This window comes from Pseudochaenichthys georgianus, chromosome 1 (genome assembly GCF_902827115.2).
Source record: "Pseudochaenichthys georgianus chromosome 1, fPseGeo1.2, whole genome shotgun sequence".
In the NCBI taxonomy this organism is placed as follows: Eukaryota; Metazoa; Chordata; class Actinopteri; order Perciformes; family Channichthyidae; genus Pseudochaenichthys; species Pseudochaenichthys georgianus.
In genome coordinates, this window is record NC_047503.1 from 1911682 (window position 1) to 1934318 (window position 22637).

Sequence of the window (22637 nt, forward strand, 5' to 3'; positions counted from 1 at the left end):
TCTCACGTTGGCAGAACTTGTTAAGGGGGGAGAGGTCCACGGTCCTGCGTGGGGAACCGTCGTGCTTCCGAGTGACTACCATACGATGGCACCACGTCACAGGCTCGCCGTATGGCACATGTTCAATGACCCCAAGGGCTTCGTCCCGCAGTAGGTCATCGTGGACCCTCCGCTGCCAGTGTAGAGGCACTGTAGCCGCGGTGTGACATGCCCTAGGCGTAGCTGCGGGGTCCACGTGCATCTCGATAGGTGGCCCCTCCATGCATGGTAGTGCTCGATGGGGGCAAGTATTGAACGTTGACGAGGCATATCTCCCGAGTAGCCAATCTTTCATCCTGTTATTGTTCTCTGGCTTACAAGGGAACGGCAGTGCTACGGGGCGCGTCGGGGGGACCGTGCGCTGAGGACATGTGCACTGGGCGTCCCGGGGGTCACCTGGCCCCACGCAGCCGCCGTTGGCTGACCTCGTCGCATTGACGGACAAGGGCTACGCCTGTCCTTGTGCCCCCCTGCAACGTTGTCCGATGGGAAGTTCACGGGCAAGAGGCCGAGGTTGAGCAACGACTCGTAGGAGAGGTACATGGCCCGGACCGAGCTGCTCACATATACCATGGAACGGCAGGATGTGACACGCCCCCCGCTGCAGGTTGTCGAGAGCGTAGCAAAGGACCCCCCCTCGATGGATATAGAGGAGCGGTTGGCGGCTGACAGGCTGAGGCTGACGGGTTGCAGGTCGTCCCGCGACCTCCAGCGACCAAAGGTCCGACTGCGCGCCAGTGTCCGCGACGGCGGATATCCGAGCTCCGGTTGCCGGTGCCATCCCTCAGCCCGACTGGCATGTCCATCGAGATGGTGATTAATGCTCGGGGGTGGTCTCTCAGCCTGGCCCGTCTCCATTCGCCCTTGGAGAAGATGTGGTGCTCGAGTCTGATAGGTGCTTGCCTGTTGACACATCCGTGCGACGTAGGGGCACGGCGTCGGCGATGGCTCCTGTGACGTCGGCCAGGGCGGGCCCCGGCTTGCACCGATGAGACCTGGGAGACCGGCTCCGACCCCATGGCGGCCTGTTGACTGTCGGACGACGGCTGTTGATGCCTCTGTCGTCGGCGGGCCCTATAGCAGCCGATGCACACCTGGTGAGGCTTAGGATTCCACCCGCGAGGCCCCTCCATGAAGACGTTAAAGACGCTCTTACATTCCGGGCACGAGGCACGTTTAGCTCCGTCCGCAGGGCTCGGGGCGGGGCTCGTCTGTGGAGTCGTCTTCAGGCGCCGGAATGACGACATGGCTGATAGGGAGGACGACGGGAGAGCGTTACGGGCCATCTCTCTGTTCTCGACGAGTGCAATTACGTCATTAACTGGCTTAACCAGGACGTCAGGTGTCCCCAGCGTCTCGCGGCGTATGTCCGAGTCATAAATGCCATTGAGCAGAACATCACGAATGATGTGGTCGGTATAGTCCACGTCCTTACCACACTCGCATACCGCATTATATGCGCATGTCTCTGCTTTACCCCGCACTCTGGCAGCGAATGCATGGAATGTCTCATCGCGTTCCTGGCGGAACTGAAGTAGCTCGGTGCGCAGGACGCATGTAGCGACTGGGATGACAGCTAGGGAACGCATGACGGTGATTAGGTCTGGCAAGGGTCCGGAAGCGGCGTCTGGAAGGGGGCCTGAGCCGACGTGGAATACGTCCCAACGGCGGATGAACACGTTCCATTCCTCTATCGACACGCCCACATCAACTTTGGGCCGATCGAGTCTCGGGCCGTGAGGGGCTGGGGCCTGGGCTGGCGCGGCCATGACAGGCGCTGTGTGCTGGTGGCTAAATCCATGAATCGTCAATATAGCAATGACGAGTGCTTCAGACAAATCTTGGGATTCGAACTCGCAGCCGGGGACAGGGCATCCAACAATGACCATGGTGTCGTCATGAAGAAACACACACCTCAATGTCAGTCTTGGTACTTTAATGACAAAGATGACGACACCCTGAAACAGAGCAATGCCGCAGGATAAGCTGACAAAGTATTACATACATGCATGTCATGACCAATACACATATATTCAATTATATATATTAAAGACACACTAAACAGTAGTGGAATCAGTCTTACATGAGTGAGTGGATGAACGTCTCAACTCGAGGCGGAGTGAATGAACAACATGTGAACTAAAATGCAAGCCGGCACTACCGGGTCAAAGCACGGCATATCCGGGCAGTGACGCTGCCCTCTAGTAGGGTTGCCAGAAACTGACCATGATCGAAATCGATTATTCGGCAGCCCTGGCGAATAATAATCGATTATTCGACCGACCTTTGGACTTGTAAGTTCGAAGTAGTTCCATGAGGAGGAACTCTTTTTACCTGCCGCTTTGTTCATCTTTAGTCGCACGTGTGAGGGAGAGGGGGGGTGGGGGCGGGGTCGGTGTGTAGCGTGCTGCAGCAGCAGTCTGCTCTGCACGCAGGCTTCCTTCAAGTTTACAGTAAAACAAACTGGTGGTGTGACCAATGACCATTTACAATTATTAATACTATTACTATTATTAGCATATATATATTTATATATATTTTGGTTGAAACTAAGCCAGAAAAAAAAAAATATATATATATATATATATATATATATATATATATATATATAAATTACATTTTTAAAAATAATATTCGATTATGGAGACTGTAGCGAATAATCGAATAATCGCTGGCATCCCTACCCTCTAGTGGCCGGCGATAAACTCTTCACGAACGTGAATATCACCGGTACCAAAAGAAAAAAGACTGAAGTGCAAACCCAACTCCCGCTAGCATGTAATAATAATAATAATAATATATTTAATTTATATAGCGCTTCTCATCTGCCAAGACAAATCTCGAAGTGCTTCACAACAAGGGATACTGATACGCTTTGAGATAATAAAAGACAAATAATTGTAATAATAATAAGAAATCAAAAAATAAAATAGAGTACAAAAATAAAAGTCGGAGATAGCGATACAAATGGCAGTACTCCAGGTGTACCATGCTCAAAGTCTATTGGAAGGCCTGCCGAAAGAAGAGGGTCTTAAGGCCGGTTTTGAAGACCTCGGTGGAAGGGGCAGATCTCAGCTGATCTGGGAGGGAGTTCCAGAGGCGCGGGGCGAATGAGCAGAAGGCTCGGTCTCCCATTGTTCGGAGACGTGTGCGGGGGATGTAAGCCTCCACCACTCGCAAAAAGTTCAGACCGAGCCAAAGCTATTACAAATGCCAAATATCCTTATGTTGCCATGTTAGCAAAGCGCTACCTGGCTGTATCTGCTTCCTCTGTCCCTAGAGAGGGTGTTCTCCACAGCAGGAGACATTGCTAGTGCCAGCAGATCTGCCCTTTCGGCAAGCAATGTGGAAAAGTTCATCTTTCTTTAAACAACATGAAAATACAATGACAAGCAAGTCCTAATGTCAAGCTGGCTGCTTAGGTACTAGTACAGTTCAAATACAGATTATTTCAGTTCATCGAAATGCTGCACCTTAATGTTTATATTATTATATTTTGTATTTATTTGAGTGAATATTCACAGTTTAATAATAATTAAAAACCCAAAACTAATAGTTTATGTTTTGTGAGTACTAGTACAGTAAAGTTCAAATACAGATTATTTCAGTTCATCGAAATGCTGCACCTTAATGTTTATTTTATTATATTTTGTATTTATTTGAGTGAAAACATTATTCACAGTTTAATAATAATTAAAAAAAAATATATATATATTTTATGTTTTGTGATTTTTTTCTGCTGTACCGAACCGTGACCTAAAAACCGAGGTACGTACCGAACCGAAATGTTTGTGAACCGTTACACCCCTAATATTAACTTAATGATGTATTAGATTTCAGTACTGGGTTGCATTATACTGTATTGTGTTATTCACAGTGTTAGTTTGTCCATTTGTGCCTTTCTTTCCATTAACATGCCCCCTCTTGGCCACCATATTTAATAATAATAATAATACGTTTATTTCGTATAGCACCTTTCACAGAAATATAATTCACATAGTGCTTCACAAGAAAGAACAAAAGTTAAAATGAAGACCACAGAAACATGAATATAGTGAGGCAGAAATGTTTAAGGCCAACATAAAAACATAACACAGACCTGGAGTAGGGGTGGGCGATATGACGATATATATCGTCGTGACGATATTAGGTCTCCACGATATGCTTTTTCAGAGATATCGTGATAAAAAAATTGAAGAAAAAAAATAGCGGGAGGGGAAGAGGCTCTCCGTGCGCGGCGCAGGGGGCTATGACAGCAGACGGAGAGCCTCTTCCCCTCCCGCTCCCCCAGCCTCACCTACTGATTTTAATTTCACCATATATCAAGCCCGATCGATTTCACAATGTCAGCGCACCTCTGCTTTCGTTCAGTCCGAGTTGTTTGACACGCTCCCAAAGTCCCCGCCCCCTTTCTTTGCAGCGAGGGAAAATACACTGTTGGCAGTCTGCACACACAGCAATAATGGACGGAGAGTCAGATTCTGATGTAGAAGAATTAGATTTAGTCCCCAAAAATAACTCTACATCTGTGGTATGGAAATATTTTGGATATAACACAACAAACACGGAGCAAACAAATGTAATTTGCAAAATGTGCAAAAAAGGAAATTTCAACGCGACAGATGGCTTACGAGACCACCTCAAACGCAATCACCAGAAAGAGCATGCAGAAACTGTAAGAGTGCAAGGTCCCCCGCGTGTGAATGCACAATCTACCGCAGCAACTGCACCAAAACAAACTACCATAGGGCAGGCATTTCATCAAGGGGCTCCTTATGTAGGTGCTTGTACTGTTAAGTAACTTGAAAAATAACCATAATAACCGACATGAAAAAATATCGTGATATATATCGTCTATCGTGATACTGCTTGAAAATATCGTGATAACATATTTTTCAATATCGCCCACCCCTAACCTGGAGTCCTGAAAGGAACAAACATAATAACAGAACACACCACACACGTTTCAAATAATAAGCCAATATAAAAAGGTAGGTCTTCAGTAGTTTTCTAAAAGCTTCTACAGAGACTGCAAAGCGGATGTCTATAGGGACAGAGTTCCACAGTGTTGGAGCACCACCTGAAAGGCACGGTCACCTTTAGTTTTTAGACGAGACCGTGGGACAGCCAGTAGGCCCTGGTCTGAGGACCTGAGTGACCTACTGGCGATGTAGGGATGGAGAAGGTCACATATATATCCCGGTGCATTTCCATGCAGGGCTCTATAGGTAATATAGGTGTAGACATGACGTCAGTTCCCATTTGTACACAGTCGATACTCGGGTGTATCTAAGCTGCTAAACCTCCTTCAGGGCGTCCACAACCGGAACAAAATGTCCTGCAGCTAAATACTGATAAGACAGAGACAATTATTATAGTTCAGGAAGATGAAGCTGAATCCAGTTGTCATTCTTTTACCAAAACCTCAGCTTAGACAAACATGCCAAATGTTTCAATCCTGCATCCATCACCTCAGAAACATTTAAAAGATTCAAAATATCTAACATTTCTTAGTTTCACAAATGTGGGAAGTGTAATCCATGCCTTCATCACCAGTCAGTTAGACTACTGTTATTCTTATTATTTTATATGACTCAAACACAAACCTATACATCTTAAAACCAGAGAAACTCATAATGCTGCAGTGGAGCTGTATCCCGAAGCCCCTCCCCGCAGTCCGAGACCCTCAGGCTTGTCTTTAGTTGGGCCATTCCACGCTGATGCGGTAAATCTCTTCAGTTCAATATTTGTTGCAAGTAACAATGTGTTTGGTCTGTTCTGTTTCTTTATCCAGGGGGACATCAAGGACAGACTGGATAGGATCACAAACATGTAAGTTCTTTACTATAGTTTTTTTATATTGAGCCTTTAGTTTCTATGAAGATGCTTGTGAGCCTCACCGCTCGCACAGGGTTCAAAGAGGTACGGAAAGAGCAGGGTTTGGGTTGAACACAGGCGTTTATTAGCACCGACACCAAGTACACAACACGGGTCTCAAAGCGTTGCCCGTGTGGGAACCTTCACAGGTCCTTTGGCGACCTTCCAGGATCCCGCCTACTGCAAGACCGACCAGACCCAGGTTACCACATGCTTTTATTCAGTCACTGATTGCCTGATTCCGATCAGCTGTCTGGCCTCCGGCCGAGCCACTCCCTTCACTCCAGCAGCCGGCGCCCGAACCACACCCCGCTGCCACAGTCCTCTTTTCACAGACCTCAGAGTTCACAATGTACTCAATATACGTCAAGCTGCCCACTGATTTTGGCTTTGTGATTTATCTCTCCTTGTGTTTATAAAAGTTCACACAATGCAACCACCATATCTGTCTGACCTTGGTTTTTGTTTGTGTCAGTCTGGCCCTCCAACAAAACAACAAATGTAGCTCTGCTTAAGATCTGATTTCTTTCTTGTAGGGTACTTGGTCCTGATCTAACATTTAATGTTTCTTGATCTTATAGAGGATGTGTTTCTGCAGATATATTAAGAATAATAAAAAAAAAAATGAAATATAAAAATGTGTTCAACTTGTCAATTCAAATATAATTGGGACTAAATGAATGTAATGATTTGTTTGTCTGTTTGACCTTTTAGGCTGAAGAGCACCTCCAGTCTGCTGAAGATCACCGAGTCCTCCAGTTAGTCTGTGTTGAAACATTATCTGACATGTTCCTTATTAAACCGAATGATCAGCGTTTTGTATCAATCAGCTTGATCTGTAGCTTCTATACGCCTCTTGTACTTCTGACACGCTCTGAGTGAGGAAGAAATACGGTCACTATGAAAGTGAAAGCGCCCCGGCTGAAGGACCGGCCCTTCACAAATAAATGCTCTGTTTTTCAAACTGCAGGGGCTTGGTTGAATTTCTTTTCATTTACAGAAGTTTTGTTTAAAGGTCCAGATTGAGAGAGCATGAAAGCCTCCACTGCAAATCAAGTACATTATTACCTGCATGTTCGCTGTCATGACGACATTACTGAAATGCAGTGTTGGGCAAGTTACTTCCAAAGTGTTTAAGTAATAAGTCACATTACCATATTACTGTAAATGTAATGAGCTTTTATTTAACTTTTGAGTTACTTTCACCAAAATAACCGCAAAAGAATGGCTAGGTATTTTAAATGCTAAAATGTAGTTTAGTGCAGCTCATTATACATCCAGTGAAGGGCGATGTGGTAGAATAACAACTGTGTAGGCCCTTAAGGCTACTAACAACTTGTAATAGGTGCAGTGAAGGCTCATGGCCAATCCAATATGTATCAATCACCGTCAGAATCACAAAAGCAGACAAAGGATCAAAGTCTAGTAAATTATAATAGATACTGTAAATATTTACAAGTCTAGGCCTATATATTAAATACAATAGAGCTAGTGCTCACTATAATGAAACCTATAACATTATGAAATGACAAGGTGTTCAATATATTTTTCTTTTTGTTTCTATTTTTATTTAATTCAAGTTCCAAGCACAACAAGTTAGAATGTAGTGAGTGGACACACAGAAGAAGCTTTATCAAAAATACAAAAAGTGCTCCGAGAGGATTAGGCCTCAAGGAATAGCCTACGGCTCAGTCATTTTCAGTCCAACGAAATTAACACTAAGGCCTAACATTGCTACTAAATGAAACATAGGCCAAAAAGAGGAGCCCTGCTATTTGCCAAACAATGCCATAGGCTACCTGGTCAAATCTAAATCACTTTTAGCGACACCTATAGCTAATGGGTCTGATGGCCACCTTTTTTCTAGATTGGGCATAAGTGCTTGGGTTTAAGAGAGGCGAAGTTCCGCCCATCTACTTCCGACCCATGGGACCTTATTTCGGGAAAATTATGTATTGAAGTCAATGGGGAGAGAAAGATTATCTTTCGATCCCGTTTGAATTGTGCCACGAATTACACATATGATGTTTGTCAATCTTAAAAAATAATTCTCATGTAAAAAAAGGCAGTTTGTCGTAAAACTGAAATATAAGACTATGAAAAATATGCAACTAGAAAGACTACAAATCCCAGAATCCCGGTCCCGCATGCTGGAACCGACTAACTCCCCTTGTGTATGCACAGCTCTCAACACGCCCAGACTTGGAGTGATTTTCACCTCTTTTAATACTTTTCGCCTCATTCTGAAAGAAAGGAGTGAAATGTGCCAACGTGACAGCCGTCTTGGTGTGTGGTGCGAGATGGGAGTTGTAGTTCATTGAGCGGTTTCACACAAAGTGTTACTTCACAGTTTTACGACACATTTTTATTTTTTTGACTTGCAAAATTATCTTTTAAATTGACAAACATCATATGTTTAATTTGTGGCACAATTCAAACGGGATCGAAAGATAATCTTTCTCTCTCCATTGACTTCAATACATACTTTTTGTACACTTCTAACCAGGTGCAATAAGCAGTGAAGTGGAAAGTAATGTACACAATCTACAGAATAACATATAGAATGAATTGAATGATGAATAAACAGTGTGTATGAATACACTAGATCAGTGGTTCCCAAACGGTGTGCCGCGGCACACTGGTGTGCCGTGAGGCAAGTCCGGGTGTGCCGTGGGATTTTGTGACAACCATACGTTATTATTGCAATATACAACTACACACAAATAATTATTTTTTAATTTACTATATCAGTATTTTGTAGGTTTATATGTACGTAATCTGCGCGACTTGCGCGTCCACATCTCCACGTGCAGTGCTGCATAAACATGGCTGAGTCAGATAACTCTCGAGGGGTGGAGGTATGCCCATTATTTTGAGTTCATCCGAAGAATAGACAGGAATGTGACGGTGAGGTGCAAACTGTGTCCAGGCCAGAAGCTGTTATCCACTGCTGTAAACACCACGTCAAACCTCAAAAAGCACCTGCAAAGAACACATGCTAAGGTGGAGCGACCGCACAGCTATTTGTTGTTTGTTTATATCAGTCTGTTCTTCTTCTCTGTCTTCCGGTTGTTGCCTGTTTTGAATGACGAATACACACTACCGCCGCCTGCTGGTAATGAGAGTTATTGCCACTCACGCATGCGCAGTTCGTACGTGCTCGGCTGAAGTCTTTGCTCCAGTCTGGCTCCAGTGCAACACATGGCCAACACGCAGGAGAACACGCTGACGCAACAGCGTGAGCAGAGATAGACTGCGCAAAATATACAGATAGCAGGAGACAGAGGACAGCCACGGTCAGATAGCAGGAGACAGAGGACAGCCATGGTCAGATAGGAAAACATTCAGGATCTGGATCAGTCTTATGCGACAATGGAAACTGAACTAAAGAGAACATTTGAAATTTTAGCAGTCTGCGTGATCTGCCTGCAGGGAGGGGCGGGCCGGCCCTGCGAGTAAAGTAACGAGTTACTTTATGTAGAGAGTAACGAAGTAGTGTAATATATTACTTTTTAAAAAAGTAATATGTAATATATTACTTTTTTTTAGTAACGACATTTATAATTTGTAGTTCAGGACCATGGACAATGCAGCTTCCTTGCATTGACAGTTCTCTGTGCTGAATTTCCTTTGTCTCATTTTTAATGTTGTGACCTGTCTGGTTTAAATGAGTGTGTTGCTGCTTTGATGAAGCCTAATTTGATAACGTTTCAAATTAATTTCTGAAATACTTCATTAATAAATATGTCATGAGTAATATAGTTGTCTTTGTCACATTTTATTTGGCATTAGTAAATAATTATGCACATTTCCAGATATTTTATATGATATCAGTGATAACACGTGTTATAAGGGCTATTTTGCACAATAGGTGTGCCTTGTACTTGTCCTTTGGTGTGCCTTGGGCACAAAAAGTTTGAGAACCACTGCACTAGATATCAGCCTGTGAGCAGTATGAACAGTGTGTATGAATATGCTAAGATATATAAAGTATGAAAACGGTAAGCAGTATAGTATAAAATATATAGATATATATATATATAGACATGATGATAAACATTGTGGAACAATGATGAAAAATGGGAATGGATGTGGCGACGTAAAACTGACACAAAACAACAACAAACTTTTGCCAGCCAATTGGAGAGTTTCATCAGCAGCACGTGGTAAAAACCACCAATGAGCGCTCAGCTCGAGATACCGGCGAGCCGTTTCCCATCAAGCATTTCGCTTCCGCAGCTCGTGGAGAGCAACTGCGCCAACTCGCCGCGCCTCGCTCTCAAGGCTGCGGGCGTCTTTGTCCCGCGAGATTTCAAAGTCTCATGTGGGCGAGCCTCCAGAGCAAGTCGGAGAAAATGACTAACCATCATGCAACGCACTAGCAAGACGTTGATCGCAACTGCGCAGGTCTGCGCAGGTCTTGCTTGTCTCAAACAAGCCTTCTCTCTCGCTCACAGACATGCTGCAGCAGTGTGCACACAGTTCTGCCGGTAATGAATATTACATTTTGTGAGGAAACTTTTCCACCAATAATTCCAATAAGTATTCCAAAATATATTCACTTCAGGTTTACGAAAGTAACTGTAATCAGATTACTCGTTTTTCAAATGTAACGCCAGCTGAATACACTTGATTTTTGTATTCTGATTACGTAACGCCGTTACATGTATTCCGTCACAACCATAGACTGTATGGTCACAACCCAACCCTGTGTATATCTCTCCGGACTGTCCACCAGCAGATAAAAAACACCCACCTCTCCGCCTCTTCCAAGGGACGAGGGAACGTGCGGCAGAGTTTCCGTTAACATTATTTTCTTCTGACAGCCCAGCAGCAGGAGAGGTGTGGAGAGGGAGACGTGGGGAGAGGGAGGCGGGGCTATTTTATCGTTATCAGAAAATGATAATGATGACGCTGCTAGATGAGGGCAGTGGGGGCTCTTCTTGGAGTTTGGCTTTTTAAAAAAAAAACAAAGTTCATTAGTGAACTCATTTATTTTGCAGGCAGCTCTCTGCCTCTCTCACGTTATTATGGCACGCGCCGGAACCAACAATCAGTTACCGTAAATGAGTTCGGTTCAGAGGACAAAACACATACAACATTAATTAAATTCGATATTTGTTCACTTGAATTTCACTTTGAATTCTTGGATATTCTCAATGGGTGAATACATTTTTTTTTTTTTTAAATGACACCGAAGCTTTCTCAGGGTGGGCCAGTGAGTAAACTGGTGGTGGTTACGCTACTGCCTACAGTAGAGACACTTTACAGCAAATACAACAGCACAGATTGTTCAGAATATCAGTATGAGAAAAAAGCGACACCCTCTATCATGATTTCCTCCCTTCTGTTTCTTTCTTTATAAATATTAATTGTGATTGTCTTTTGAACTTTATGATACTCTTTGCCTTTCTGGTCTTTCTCCCACCTTTTCTGCCAGATCTCCGTCCCTTTTTTCTTAATTACTGCTTTTCCTTCTCCTTCTCCAAGTTGAACTGGTAATGTTATTTCCTTTTGTAATGCACTTTTTGCTAATTTATCAGCACACTCGTTCCCTTCCCCCCTCATGTGCAGGCACCCAGCAGAACTGTAGATCTATACCGCTTCTGTGAAGTCTTAAGAGGTGGAATGATATGATGATTCACACTAATGTACAGTAGGTGGCGGTTTGCGGTAAAGTTGTTTGCAATCCGCCAAAAACCGAGAGAAGAAGAAGAAGAGAGAAATGTCCCGGAAGTCATAAGGCGGGGCTTAAAAGTTTCATCCACAGCGCGGGAGATTTCTTCCTGTTCAGTGAATGTCACGTGTACCTCTCTGGCGCTGCTAAACTACGGGTCAGCTAACAGCCAGCAGCCAACAGCCCAGAGAGAGAACCAGACTGTGAGGGTCCAGCACCGGAAGACTATGGCCGAACATGAGGAGCAGAGAGCCGCTCCTCTGAACGGGTGAGTGGTCAAACTGTTGGTGCTCTCTGAGATGAGCCACAACAAGCCCAGGAGAAGAGACGCAGTCATTTGGCATGTGCATGCCTCAGTATATGCTACACATGTACACTTCAGTCATTCAATGATTCATCGCATGCTTGCACTTTGTTTTGAAAATAGGTGGGGACACTTTTTCCACCGTGGGGGAAATGATTGAGGAAGCCAATAATGTCCTATTTTTTTTAAAGCAGACACGCATACGTGCATACTGTTTGTTCTTAAACATGTAAACTATAGGTAGGTGTGTACACGATGAGTCACTGCTCAAAAAAAGTCTCAACAAAATGTTGGTCTTGTGTTCAAGGAGAACAACAAAATTAAGTTTAATTGTTTTTGATTGTTTGTAGCGACACAACCAGGAAGAGGGAAGACTATCTGGAATGGCCAGAGTACTTCATGGCTGTAGCCTTTCTGTCAGCGCAGAGGAGCAAAGACCCAAGCTCACAGGTGTGTTTTTTCATTTCATTTCAAACCTTTATTTATCCAGATTGTCCCTTGAGATCAAATATCTCTTTTTCTCGTGCGCGTGTGTGTGTGTATACACAAACGAAGACTATGACAACAACACTTCTCTGCAATATGTTTTGCTAACATTTGTATTACTACTGGCTGCTACTCCTAGTTAATAATAATAATGGGTTCCATTTATAAAGCACTTCATATTTGAATTCAAATCCCGAAGTGCTACAAGTAGTGAGCATGAACAGTATAAATAAACATTACACAACACGGTAGAAAAATAAATAAAAGGGTCATAAAAATGTCTAGGCAAAGGCTCTTTTGAAGAGATGGGTTTTGAGGCCTTTTTTAAAAGCCTCCACGGTCTGTGGTGCTCTCATGTGGTCGGGGAGAGCATTCCACAGGCTGGGAGCAGCCGAGCAGAAGGCCCGGTCTCCCATAGTACGGAGCTTAGTCCTGGGGGGTTTGAGGAAATTGGAGTTGCTGGAACGGGTGGTCCGCAAGGAGGTATGGGGGGTGAGGAGTTCCTTGAGGTAGGGAGGGGCAGTTCCATGGACACACTGGTGGGTGAGGACGGAGACCTTGAATTCGATCCTCAGTTCCACGGGGAGCCAGTGTAGTCCATCCATTGCTGCAACGGGAATCTTTAAGTCACTATGTGCAATAATAATACTTCATTCCAAATTGCTACACTTTGGAATTTTTAATCACGATTAATCGCATGATTTTCTGCGATTAATCGCAAAATTCAATAATGAATTCAAAAGTAGTGAATCGCCTACTTTTATTTTAAAAGTACTGCTATATGAACAAAAGTGTAATACAATTTGGTTTGCAAACACTTACAAAAAGTAAGGTGCTTTTTAACAGCAGTATTCCCCAGCAGTTAAAATACTACTTGTAAATCTCAACATTAATTAATGTAATCAAATATAAACCCAAGCTATTTGCCACTGCCAGGGCATTAATGTTTCTCTAGCTTGTTCTAGAAGTTCCCCTCAGAGTCCAGAGATAACTAAACTTTGCAGTGGTTCAAATAACTCTGGTTCTATGAGCCCCTCCGTCTGAAGAGATGTAAAATGCCCATGTCAGAGTTCGGTACCTTCCTCCATGTTTCTGTCCCCGCCACTGCTTTCTGTTTCCGTGCATGTGAGCACTGCAGCAGTCTAAGGCCCGCCCCCTATGCTCTCATTGGTTGATACGTGTGATAAGATAAGAGTACTTATTAAATATTAAATCGAATATAAATGTAAAAGCATAGACATGATGACAGCCACCCTAAGCCAATCCTTATCAACATCGCCCCCCTCCTTTGACCCATGGTTTGTCTATATGTATATTCGGAGCCCGTGATCAACGGATTTTTACAATAATAATAACAATTTATTAAAAAACTGTTTCTGCGCCATAAAATGATCTATCCCTCTGCAGGTGGGGGCGTGTATCGTGAACCAGGAGAATAAGATAGTTGGCATTGGTTACAATGGCATGCCAAACGGCTGTGACGATGACCTGCTGCCGTGGTCCCGCTCTGCTGACAACCGTCTGGACACCAAGTACCCTTATGGTGAGGACCAGCACATTTCTGCTTTCGGCTTAACTTTTTTAGATTTAAAAAAAAAAAAATTAAATCAAGAAGAAGAGTTCCACACATAGGACAACATTCCTCTAGTGGCATCCACCACGGCACAGAAGTCCAAATAATTCCTTTTACATTGTGTGGGAGGACTTAGTCTAATTCAGGGGTTTTCAACGTGTGGGAAGGTGAGCCTCCCCTCAGAGAACATAAGAACCGCCGCGCCACCCCTCCCAATTATTATTATTGCTATTATCATTATTGTTGTTGTTGTTGCTATAATGCAGGGATATTATGATCCAGTGGAAAGCCCTTACCTACTGGCCTAGTTAAATCAAAGTGGTTACTTTCTTTTGGCTGGGCAGTGTAGTTTTATACACAGTCTTATTTGACTTTCTCAGGACTTCAAACAGTTTTTTGGGGGCAGACCCCCTCAAAGAAAAAAATATATTTACACACGTAGGTCATCATCTTAACAGTTTGTTATTCTCATCGAGTCATCCGTGAGCAGAGCATCAAGTTGGCATGCCTATTACAGCTGAATGCGACGATTACCATCTTGTTCAGCAAAACGCCTCACAAACGTATTAAGATCAACAGCTTTAGTGCGTGTTGATTCAATGCTGAGTACAGCCGCACTGACAGTCTCTTCTCTGTCAGTGTAGACCGCAAATACCGCATTCCTTCAGTTCCGTCTACTCGGACATTAGGGATTTTCTCTCATAAATGTCCGATGAGACACAACTTTTCACGCTGCGCCTCTCCTGAAGCTCTCTGGCGCCCCCCCAGGGGAGGCGCGCCTCTCACTTAAACCGCTGGTCTAATTGAAAGGCTTTGGAGAGCAGAAAACACTCGAGCATTGTTTGGCCATCCTCTGCTGCTGAGTTCTCTGCATGGCCTGTAGTGGGTGGTAGAGGGTAAAGAATGGAGAACTGTCTGTTTCTCTGTTTTTCACATGCTCTCTCGTTCTACTTATTATTTCTCTCTTTTTCTGTTTCTCTTCCCTCCTCCCATAGTGCTCTGTATAGGGTGGGATAGAGAGCATTTAAGTACTCTACATCTTCCCCCACTCATAATGAACTCCTCCTTCAGTCTTTGGTAGAAAATAATCTCTCGCTCCGACCAAATGTACAATGCATGTCAACTGGTTGTATTATTGTATAATTTAGCAGCCTGCACCAATATACATTTCAATATAGTTATTCAAATTATTCTTAATATATCTTGTATATATATCTAAACAGTTTCACCTTATTCAATAGTTGTGTTTTTATTTTACACTATTACTTTATTATATTTTGTTTTCTTATTAGTCTTGTGTGAACTTGTACCTGCCCTGTTCTGTGTTTCCAACTTCCTCAAACCGTGTTGAACTTTAATCACCTGAATGTCCCTGTAGGGATCAATAAAGGTTTGTCTTATTCCTTCATTTCACACCATCCTAGGGCACATTCATGTAGATCTGAGTATTTTTGGCTTGTTTGCAAAACAACCTTAATAAATGTAAAGCAATAAAACGTTATTAATGTGCTGCTCTGTCCCGCAGTGTGTCACGCAGAGCTCAACGCCATCATGAACAAGAACAGCGCTGATGTGAAGGGCTGCTCCATGTACGTGGCTCTGTTCCCCTGCAACGAGTGTGCCAAGCTGATCATCCAGGCTGGTGGGTCCCTGCTACACTCACTCACTCACTCACTCACTCACTCACTCACTCACTCACTCACTCACTACCTTCCAGTCTGTTGTACAAGTGATGAAACTTGCACGTAGGTCTGCACAACTACGGCCAATAATAATCAAGATTATTACACTACATATTAAGATTGTGAATATTTAGCATGATTTACATTTTTTACATTTTAAAGGTGGGGTAGATAAGTTTCAGAAACCGGCTCGAGATACACTTTTTGTTATATTCCATGGAATGCTCTTAACATCCCGATAGCAATGAATATCATATAGAAACTGCCGGATGCTAACTTGCATATGTTGGGCAATTTGCACAATTAGCATAATTGTGTTGATTAGCATATGCAGATGATAGACAATTCTGTGGCTAAAAAGAGTAACAAAGGTCTTTTATTTATTCAGGTATTAAGGAAGTGGTCTATCTTTCTGATAAGTACCATGACTCACCGGAGATGACCGCCTCCAGAAGGCTGATGGGTTTGGCAGGCATACAATACAGGTGAGGAACAATTGGAAGTGTTGGCTCTATTTTTATTATTCTTTATTACCCAAGGTCAAGGGGTTTACACCCACATACTAGGGCTGAACGATTAATCGATTTTAAATCAAAATCGCGATTTTAAATGATGCGATAATCAAATTGCAAAGCCTGCGATCTTTGAAGCGTGAATGCAATCGGCAGAAATAAAAAGTTATCGTTAGTCGGGGGCTATGGGCTTTTTTTTTATAAACTGTGTCGGGGCTTCTTAACATTTAACAACCTATTAATGCGTCATATAACACATTTTAGTGCTAACGCACTTAACTCACGGTAGATATATTTATATATATATATAGGTGCGCTAGTGAGCACGCAGCAGGGTTACTGTGCGGCGCGCATACAGCAGACCCTTCACGCGATAGAGAGGGGTAGAGTGAGGGATCGCACATGCCGTCGTGCTCGCGGACGTTAAAAAAATTAAACCTAAATGGCTCGCGGATTATACTTTAGCGGCCGTTAATATACCTGGGCGGCCCGCCAAGTAAAGTCTGTGTGGGAAAGCCCGCTATCTTACCGGTTCTTATGCAACTCGCAAATTTCTCTCTTTTCTCTCTCTCTCTATGTTGGTGCGCAAATGCGCCTTTTTTCAAATGATCCAGTGCTCTTTTTTTTGGCGCACCAGTTATGTGCAGCCCTGCAAATGTCACTTGTTTTGCATCAATCTTGATACAGGGTACTTATTATGTTATAGTTTGGATTCCTAAAGCTTTTAGTCTACTATCCCATCATCCAAGTGTGGTTTTCACTCACCTCACCGGACATAGTTGCCCAAGTCACCGGCATGAATACCTCAACTTCCATCCTGGACCCCATGCCCTCTACCCTTGTCAAGGCCTGCCTCCCCCAACTCACTCATCTTATCACCACAGTCATTAACTCCTCTCTGTCCACTGGACTCGTCCCCCCTGCTCTGAAACTCGCTGCTGTCACTCCCATACTCAAAAAACCTGGTCTCAACCCTGATTCCCTCAATAACTACCGGCCCATCTCTAACCTTCCATTCCTGTCAAAAATTCTGGAGTGAACTGTTGCCTCCCAACTAAAATCCCATCTGGACTGCAATAACCTTCATGAACATTTTCAATCTGGTTTCCGTACTCGCCACAGCACATAATCTGCCCTACTCAAGGTGACCAACGACATTCTCCTCTCTGCTGACTCTGGTTCCCTCTCAATTCTCATTCTCCATGACCTAACAGCCGCATTTGACACGATCAAACCATTCCATCCTCATCAACCGCCTCCAGTCTTCCATTGGCATTACCGGTACTGCCCTTTCCTAGTTTAAATCCTATCTCTCTGACGGACATCAATTCATCTCCATTAACAACTCCAAATCCCCCACATCTCCTGTCATGGCGTCCCTCAGGGTTCTGTACTTGGTCCCCTTCTGTTCATCATCTGCATCCTCCCAATTGGACAATCCTCCGTCAACACAACTCCAGTTCCACTGTTATGCTGATGACACACAGCTCAACCTCTCAACAAAATCAATTTCTCCAACCACACACTCCCAGCTCAGCACCTGCCTCACTGACATTACAATTTGGATGCAAAACAATTTTCTAAAACTTAACTGTGACAAATCGGAACTTATAATCATTGGCCCACCAAACTCACTCAACCCAAGATTTTTCTCTTACCATTAGGGATGTAACGATACCAAAAACGCACGGTACGATAATATCGCGATAACAAGTCCACAGTACGGTATTTATCGCGATATTGAATAAAAAAAATGTACTCGAAAAATGTTTCTTTATTACATAATAAATCTGATTTGTACAGCATTTTTAGTAGGATAGCAGTATTTTAAAGTGTCAAACAAAGTGACAGTAACAGACTGGAACAAGAAAACCAGTGTTTTTGTACCTATAGTACTACCAAACAAAGTAGGCACAAAGTTTCACTTTAGTTTTTCAAGTAACTCAACTCAACTCAAACTCACTAGTGACTCACTCGGCATCATCAGACAGGTTTTAGGAATATGAGAATGTCCACATTTCCAGGTATTTATAAGCTGGGATGTTTGGGCATTTACAATATCCCCTGCTCTGGAAAAAACTCTCTCGCTTGGTACAGATGTTGCTGGTACTGATGTTGCTGGGACAGCAGTGGTCGCGTTAACCGAATATTTTATTTAAACAATGACGGACACATCTGAAAGCAGTCTGTCATTTTGACAGATTAGAACAAACTCAACTCGGAACAGCGCAACGGTTCCCGCAGCGAGGCTCTGGTGTATGCCGTGTTATGCATGCCCTCCAAAAGGAAATGATTATAGTTTCCAAACCGTACTTTGCCGTACAGATCAATACATGTCTGGGAGGTTTTGCTTCACGCTGTGTGCGCTCCCGGGAGGTGCATGCACACGCGCATAACACCGCCCCCCCCCCCCCCGTTGACAGTTCACGAGCGTGCCTCTCTCTCTCTGTTCAGACCCCGACGGGTAATAAGGGATTATGACGGATATTTTACGATCCTTTTCTGTCAACAATGACGGACAGTGAAAGGCTAACGCCACCTCAGTAGGGACGGAGAGATATGCTTTGGCCATGGGTGACAAGCAGTGGGTCAAACTTGTCATTGTCTCTCCACCACTTCAAAAACATACAGTTTTTGCCAAGAAGGTGAGGCTTATTGACAGGGCGAGATATACATATACGGTTTTCGGTACTTGTCAATGTCTCTAGGTATGTACAGTAGCCCTGTAAATATGATGTCCTTTTGTTGTTATCTGTTGTTTTATGTTCATGTTGTAACCTACTTGCTGCCATGTTGGACAGGTCTCTCTTGGAAAAAGAGATCGATGATCTCAATGGGACCACCTGGTGAATAAGGTTTTAAAACAAAAAAATATCGCGGTAGATTCTGTCAGTCCTCACGACAGTATTGGGACGTTTATGTTTACCGCGATATTCGGATATCGTTACATCCCCTACTTACCATCGATGGCTCCATTGTCAACCCATCCCACACCCCTAACCTTGGCATCATCCTTGAACCCCACCCTCACTTTTCCTCCCTCACATCAACCAGGTCACAAAAAACAGCTTTCTTCCATTTAAAGAACATCGCCCGCATCAGACCCTCCCGCTCATCGACCGCTGCTGAAACTCTGATCCAGCCTTCATAACATCCCGACTGGATTACTGCAACAGCATTTTGGATCACCTGCATTCACACTAAAAAAACTTCAATATGTCCAAAACTCAGCTGCCCGCTTGCTCACCTCCACCCGACGCTCCGACCACATCACCCCTATCCTCCATGACCTCCACTGGCTCCCATCAAACACAGCATTGACTTTAAAATATTACTTTTCACTTTCAAATCCCTCAACAACCTTGACCCCCCCCTACCTCTGTGACCTCATCCAACGACACCCCCCCCACCCGTCGCCTCAGGTCTGCTGAAGCTAACCTACTGCAGCCCATCAGGACAAAGCTCCGGACCTGGGGTGACAGGGCCTTCGCAGCCCCCCCCCCCACACTCTGGAACCCTCTCCCCAACCACGTCAGATCCGCCAACACTCTCACATCATTCAAACAATCCCTCAAAATTCACCTTTTCACGCTTGCCTTCAACTCTTAATCCACTAACCCCTCGCCCTTATTCCACCTAGCTTAGCACTTTCTACTTTTGTTGTTTTGTTGTACTTGCTTGTAAGCGCTTTGAGCACCAGGAAAAGCATTTTATAAATGTAATGTATTATTATAAGTAATGTCATTTGTTCTGGGAATGTCATTTTCGACACCTGAAAAACAGGCTTGGGATTTAACGGGTTAAATAAAAGCAGTCTCATGGATGCACATCACAACCGCTGAGCTAAAGGCGGATTTTTGAGACGTGATGACGTTGCTGTCGTTTATTTTTAGCCATTTTGTGATGCATAGAAGCTTTGGACATTCAACACACTGTTAAAACTGAAATGTTGACTTTAATTAAACATAATGTCAACAGATTTCCAATTACTGTATTGGCTTGGTTGAAAGCAATAATATTAAGTGACATTTGTTGACATAATTAATTTAATTCAAGTCAATGTTTCAGTGCAGTGGGGTATTTACTGACATGTTTTATATGGCTTTGCAGCCACGCCTGATCTGGTGTCTGTCTCTTGCTCTCTCACTTCTTTCTGTTTTCAACTTGCCCAAACCTTGTGAAAGTGCCCCGTGTTTGGGGGACAGGAATGACTTGAATAAACAAGGAACTTTCATCCAGCATGTTTTTACGAAGTGTCTTTGTGTGTTCATACCCTGAGCGTTGTTTTTTCTCTTTCTCTTGGCAGGCAGTTCAAGCCCAAGAGGACTCAGATTGTCATTGATTTTAATTCCATTAACCACGCTGGAATGCTGAACAGTGCTACCAAGTGAAAAAGCAAAAGGCTCACCTTGGGGAGCTCCTGAATGAGGCGAGGAAGAAGAGGGAGTCTGACGAAATTGAAAGGGACTTTGATGCCTTTTTTCTTGGCCCCTGCTTTGTCCAAAGGAAACCTGAAGGATACCTCGACTTTGGCATCTTTTTGATATTTTGATTAACCGGATACTCAAGATAGTTTAATTTGATGCTCATCCTTTGTGGATGTGTGTAGCAGAAGGACTTTCAATGCTGTTTTCACACTTTCTTCTTTGAACTCCCTTTGGGTTTGGGCATACACAAGGACATACACTTTCTTTAGTGTTTCCTTTCAAATCTTTAGTGTTGTCAATCAGATCTTGTCATGGCTGCCTACACAAGGGCAAACCAACAGTCCTTCAGGCAAGGTTCCCGATTAGTATAGAGTCGCCTTGACATTCACTCGACTCCACTCTACTGCCAAGTCAAATATGAAAAGTTAAAGCAAACCTCTAAAAAGGGTTCTCTGCAGCTCCAGGAGGCTTTGGCAGCAGGCCAATGGTCTGGTAGCTGTATTTCCAATAAAATATTTTATTCAATAACAAAATAAAACCTCTTTTCCAGATTGCACGGATCGATGCAGCTGCTTTGTGCACGCCCTAATTATTCTAATATTAACACGGTCCTTCTTCACTCATGAGATCTCCATCCCATGAGTGAAGCCTTCAATGAATGCATGAATCTCAACACTATGAATATGTTACCGTGTGCGGTTTTTATTTTATTTTTAAGATAGTCCCTGTGGAGGGATATGGATCTTTGTTTTAGTGACCATTTTACAATGGTTTTCTGAAAGATGTTGCTCTTTTTATAACATGTTTTTTTTTTATTTTAAATGTTTTTCCATTTTATATTGTAACACAAGTCTGCAGATGCTCTATAACAATGTATTTGTGATGTTCTTTCCTGGTACCAACAAACATGTCTTTCCTATGGGTCATAATATTGTAGATGAAAACTAACATGCTGTAACTTTGGAAGCTAATGTTTGTCATAAAATCTGTGTCTCCAGACCTTCATTCCTTGTCAGCTCTCAGTTGAAGTCAATAAAACATTTGGACGGAATGATCTAATGTCCACTGGTTATTATTTAAATTCCATTATGATGTAATAGATAAAAGGGTTTCTATAATGAAATGATACATGCGTCACATTCAAAACACATTTCATGGATGTTTTTGGTCAAATTATGAATCAACCGGTTGTGTTGTGAGACCTTTAACATGACTGATACCAGGAACACTTTCAGAAAATAATGTTTTAAAAAATTGTTTTATTTACTTAAAGGTTGATCAGTTTAACTGCATAATAATAATTCAATCTTTATTTCAGACTCAAGGTCCATATCACATACAAAATGACAACATATCAATAAATAAGATCTAAATACAAAACAAAAAGTCCAATTACAGCGAGCCACACATGCTCACTGTCTGGAGAGGCTGCTGCGCCAATGTCTCCAAATCATGGAAGAGAACCGAGTAGAACTCTTCACAGGGTTCATTAAAATCGAGATAACATGATTGTCAGTCTTCTAGGTCAGGGGTTCCCAAACGTTGCCATGCCAAGGACCCCATATAGCATTATCGTCTGGCGGGGACCCCCCTGTTGCAATTTTTTTTTTTAATGATGAGTACATTATGATGGAAAATATGACAAATTAATCATACAGCTTAATACATTGTCTTAATATATATTTGTATTAATAATTAATAATCAGTTATTCTTCTAATTTTTTTTTATTTATCTTTTGTTTGTGATTCATTACATTGATTGTGTCTTCTGTTATAAACATTCTTAACACAATATTAAAGAGTAATATCAACAGTAAATATATTTTAAAGCATTTTTAAAGTGATTTCTGTCTTTATAATATTATATAATTTTGAACAGTAATATTAACAATTAACATATTTTTAGCATTTTTGAAAGCTATTATATATAATATTCAACAGTAATATTAACAATAAACATATGTATATTCATATATATAAACAACAATATTTTCTACATCCATGCTCTCATCCAGCTGCAGAGCGAAATATTCACTTGCTCCAAAAGCTGAGCAGATACT

General features: G+C 42.9%; 2 protein-coding genes across 5 annotated transcripts in view; both read left to right on the plus strand.

The window, feature by feature from the left end:
- Window positions 1-6862, plus strand: part of cep44 (centrosomal protein 44) — a 20082-nt gene extending 13220 nt beyond the window's left edge. For all 3 annotated transcript variants that reach the window (XM_034094965.2, XM_034094959.2, XM_034094952.2), the window contains exons 10-11: window positions 5834-5871; window positions 6631-6862. In XM_034094965.2, the coding sequence (XP_033950856.1) occupies window positions 5834-5871; window positions 6631-6679 (87 nt within the window). In that variant the 3' untranslated portion in view covers window positions 6680-6862. The remainder of the gene's footprint in view (window positions 1-5833; window positions 5872-6630) is intronic.
- Window positions 6863-11675: 4813 nt separating this feature from the next.
- Window positions 11676-21287, plus strand: LOC117454087 (deoxycytidylate deaminase-like). Of its 2 annotated transcripts, XM_034093181.2 has the most exons (7): window positions 11676-11861; window positions 12021-12137; window positions 12248-12347; window positions 13791-13926; window positions 15482-15598; window positions 16027-16123; window positions 20457-21287. In XM_034093181.2, the coding sequence occupies exons 3-7, from the start codon at window positions 12297-12299 to the stop codon at window positions 20539-20541; spliced, it is 486 nt and encodes a 161-aa protein (XP_033949072.1). In that variant the 5' UTR covers window positions 11676-11861; window positions 12021-12137; window positions 12248-12296; the 3' UTR covers window positions 20542-21287. The 2 variants fall into 2 exon arrangements, with proteins under 2 accessions (XP_033949072.1, XP_033949063.1); XM_034093172.2 differs by lacking the exon at window positions 12021-12137.
- Window positions 21288-22637: the final 1350 nt, after the last annotated feature.

What these genes read in the sequence shown, in the direction of transcription:
- LOC117454087 (XM_034093172.2), top strand. Translation starts at nt 11,821, where the DNA reads ATGGCCGAACATGAGGAGCAGAGAGCCGCTCCTCTGAACGG. An exon ending in GGACACCAAGTACCCTTATG is followed by an intron (nt 13,927 to 15,481) that starts GTGAGGACCAGC and finishes TCTGTCCCGCAG; the next exon opens with TGTGTCACGCAGAGCTCAAC. An exon ending in TTGGCAGGCATACAATACAG is followed by an intron (nt 16,124 to 20,456) that starts GTGAGGAACAAT and finishes TTCTCTTGGCAG; the next exon opens with GCAGTTCAAGCCCAAGAGGA.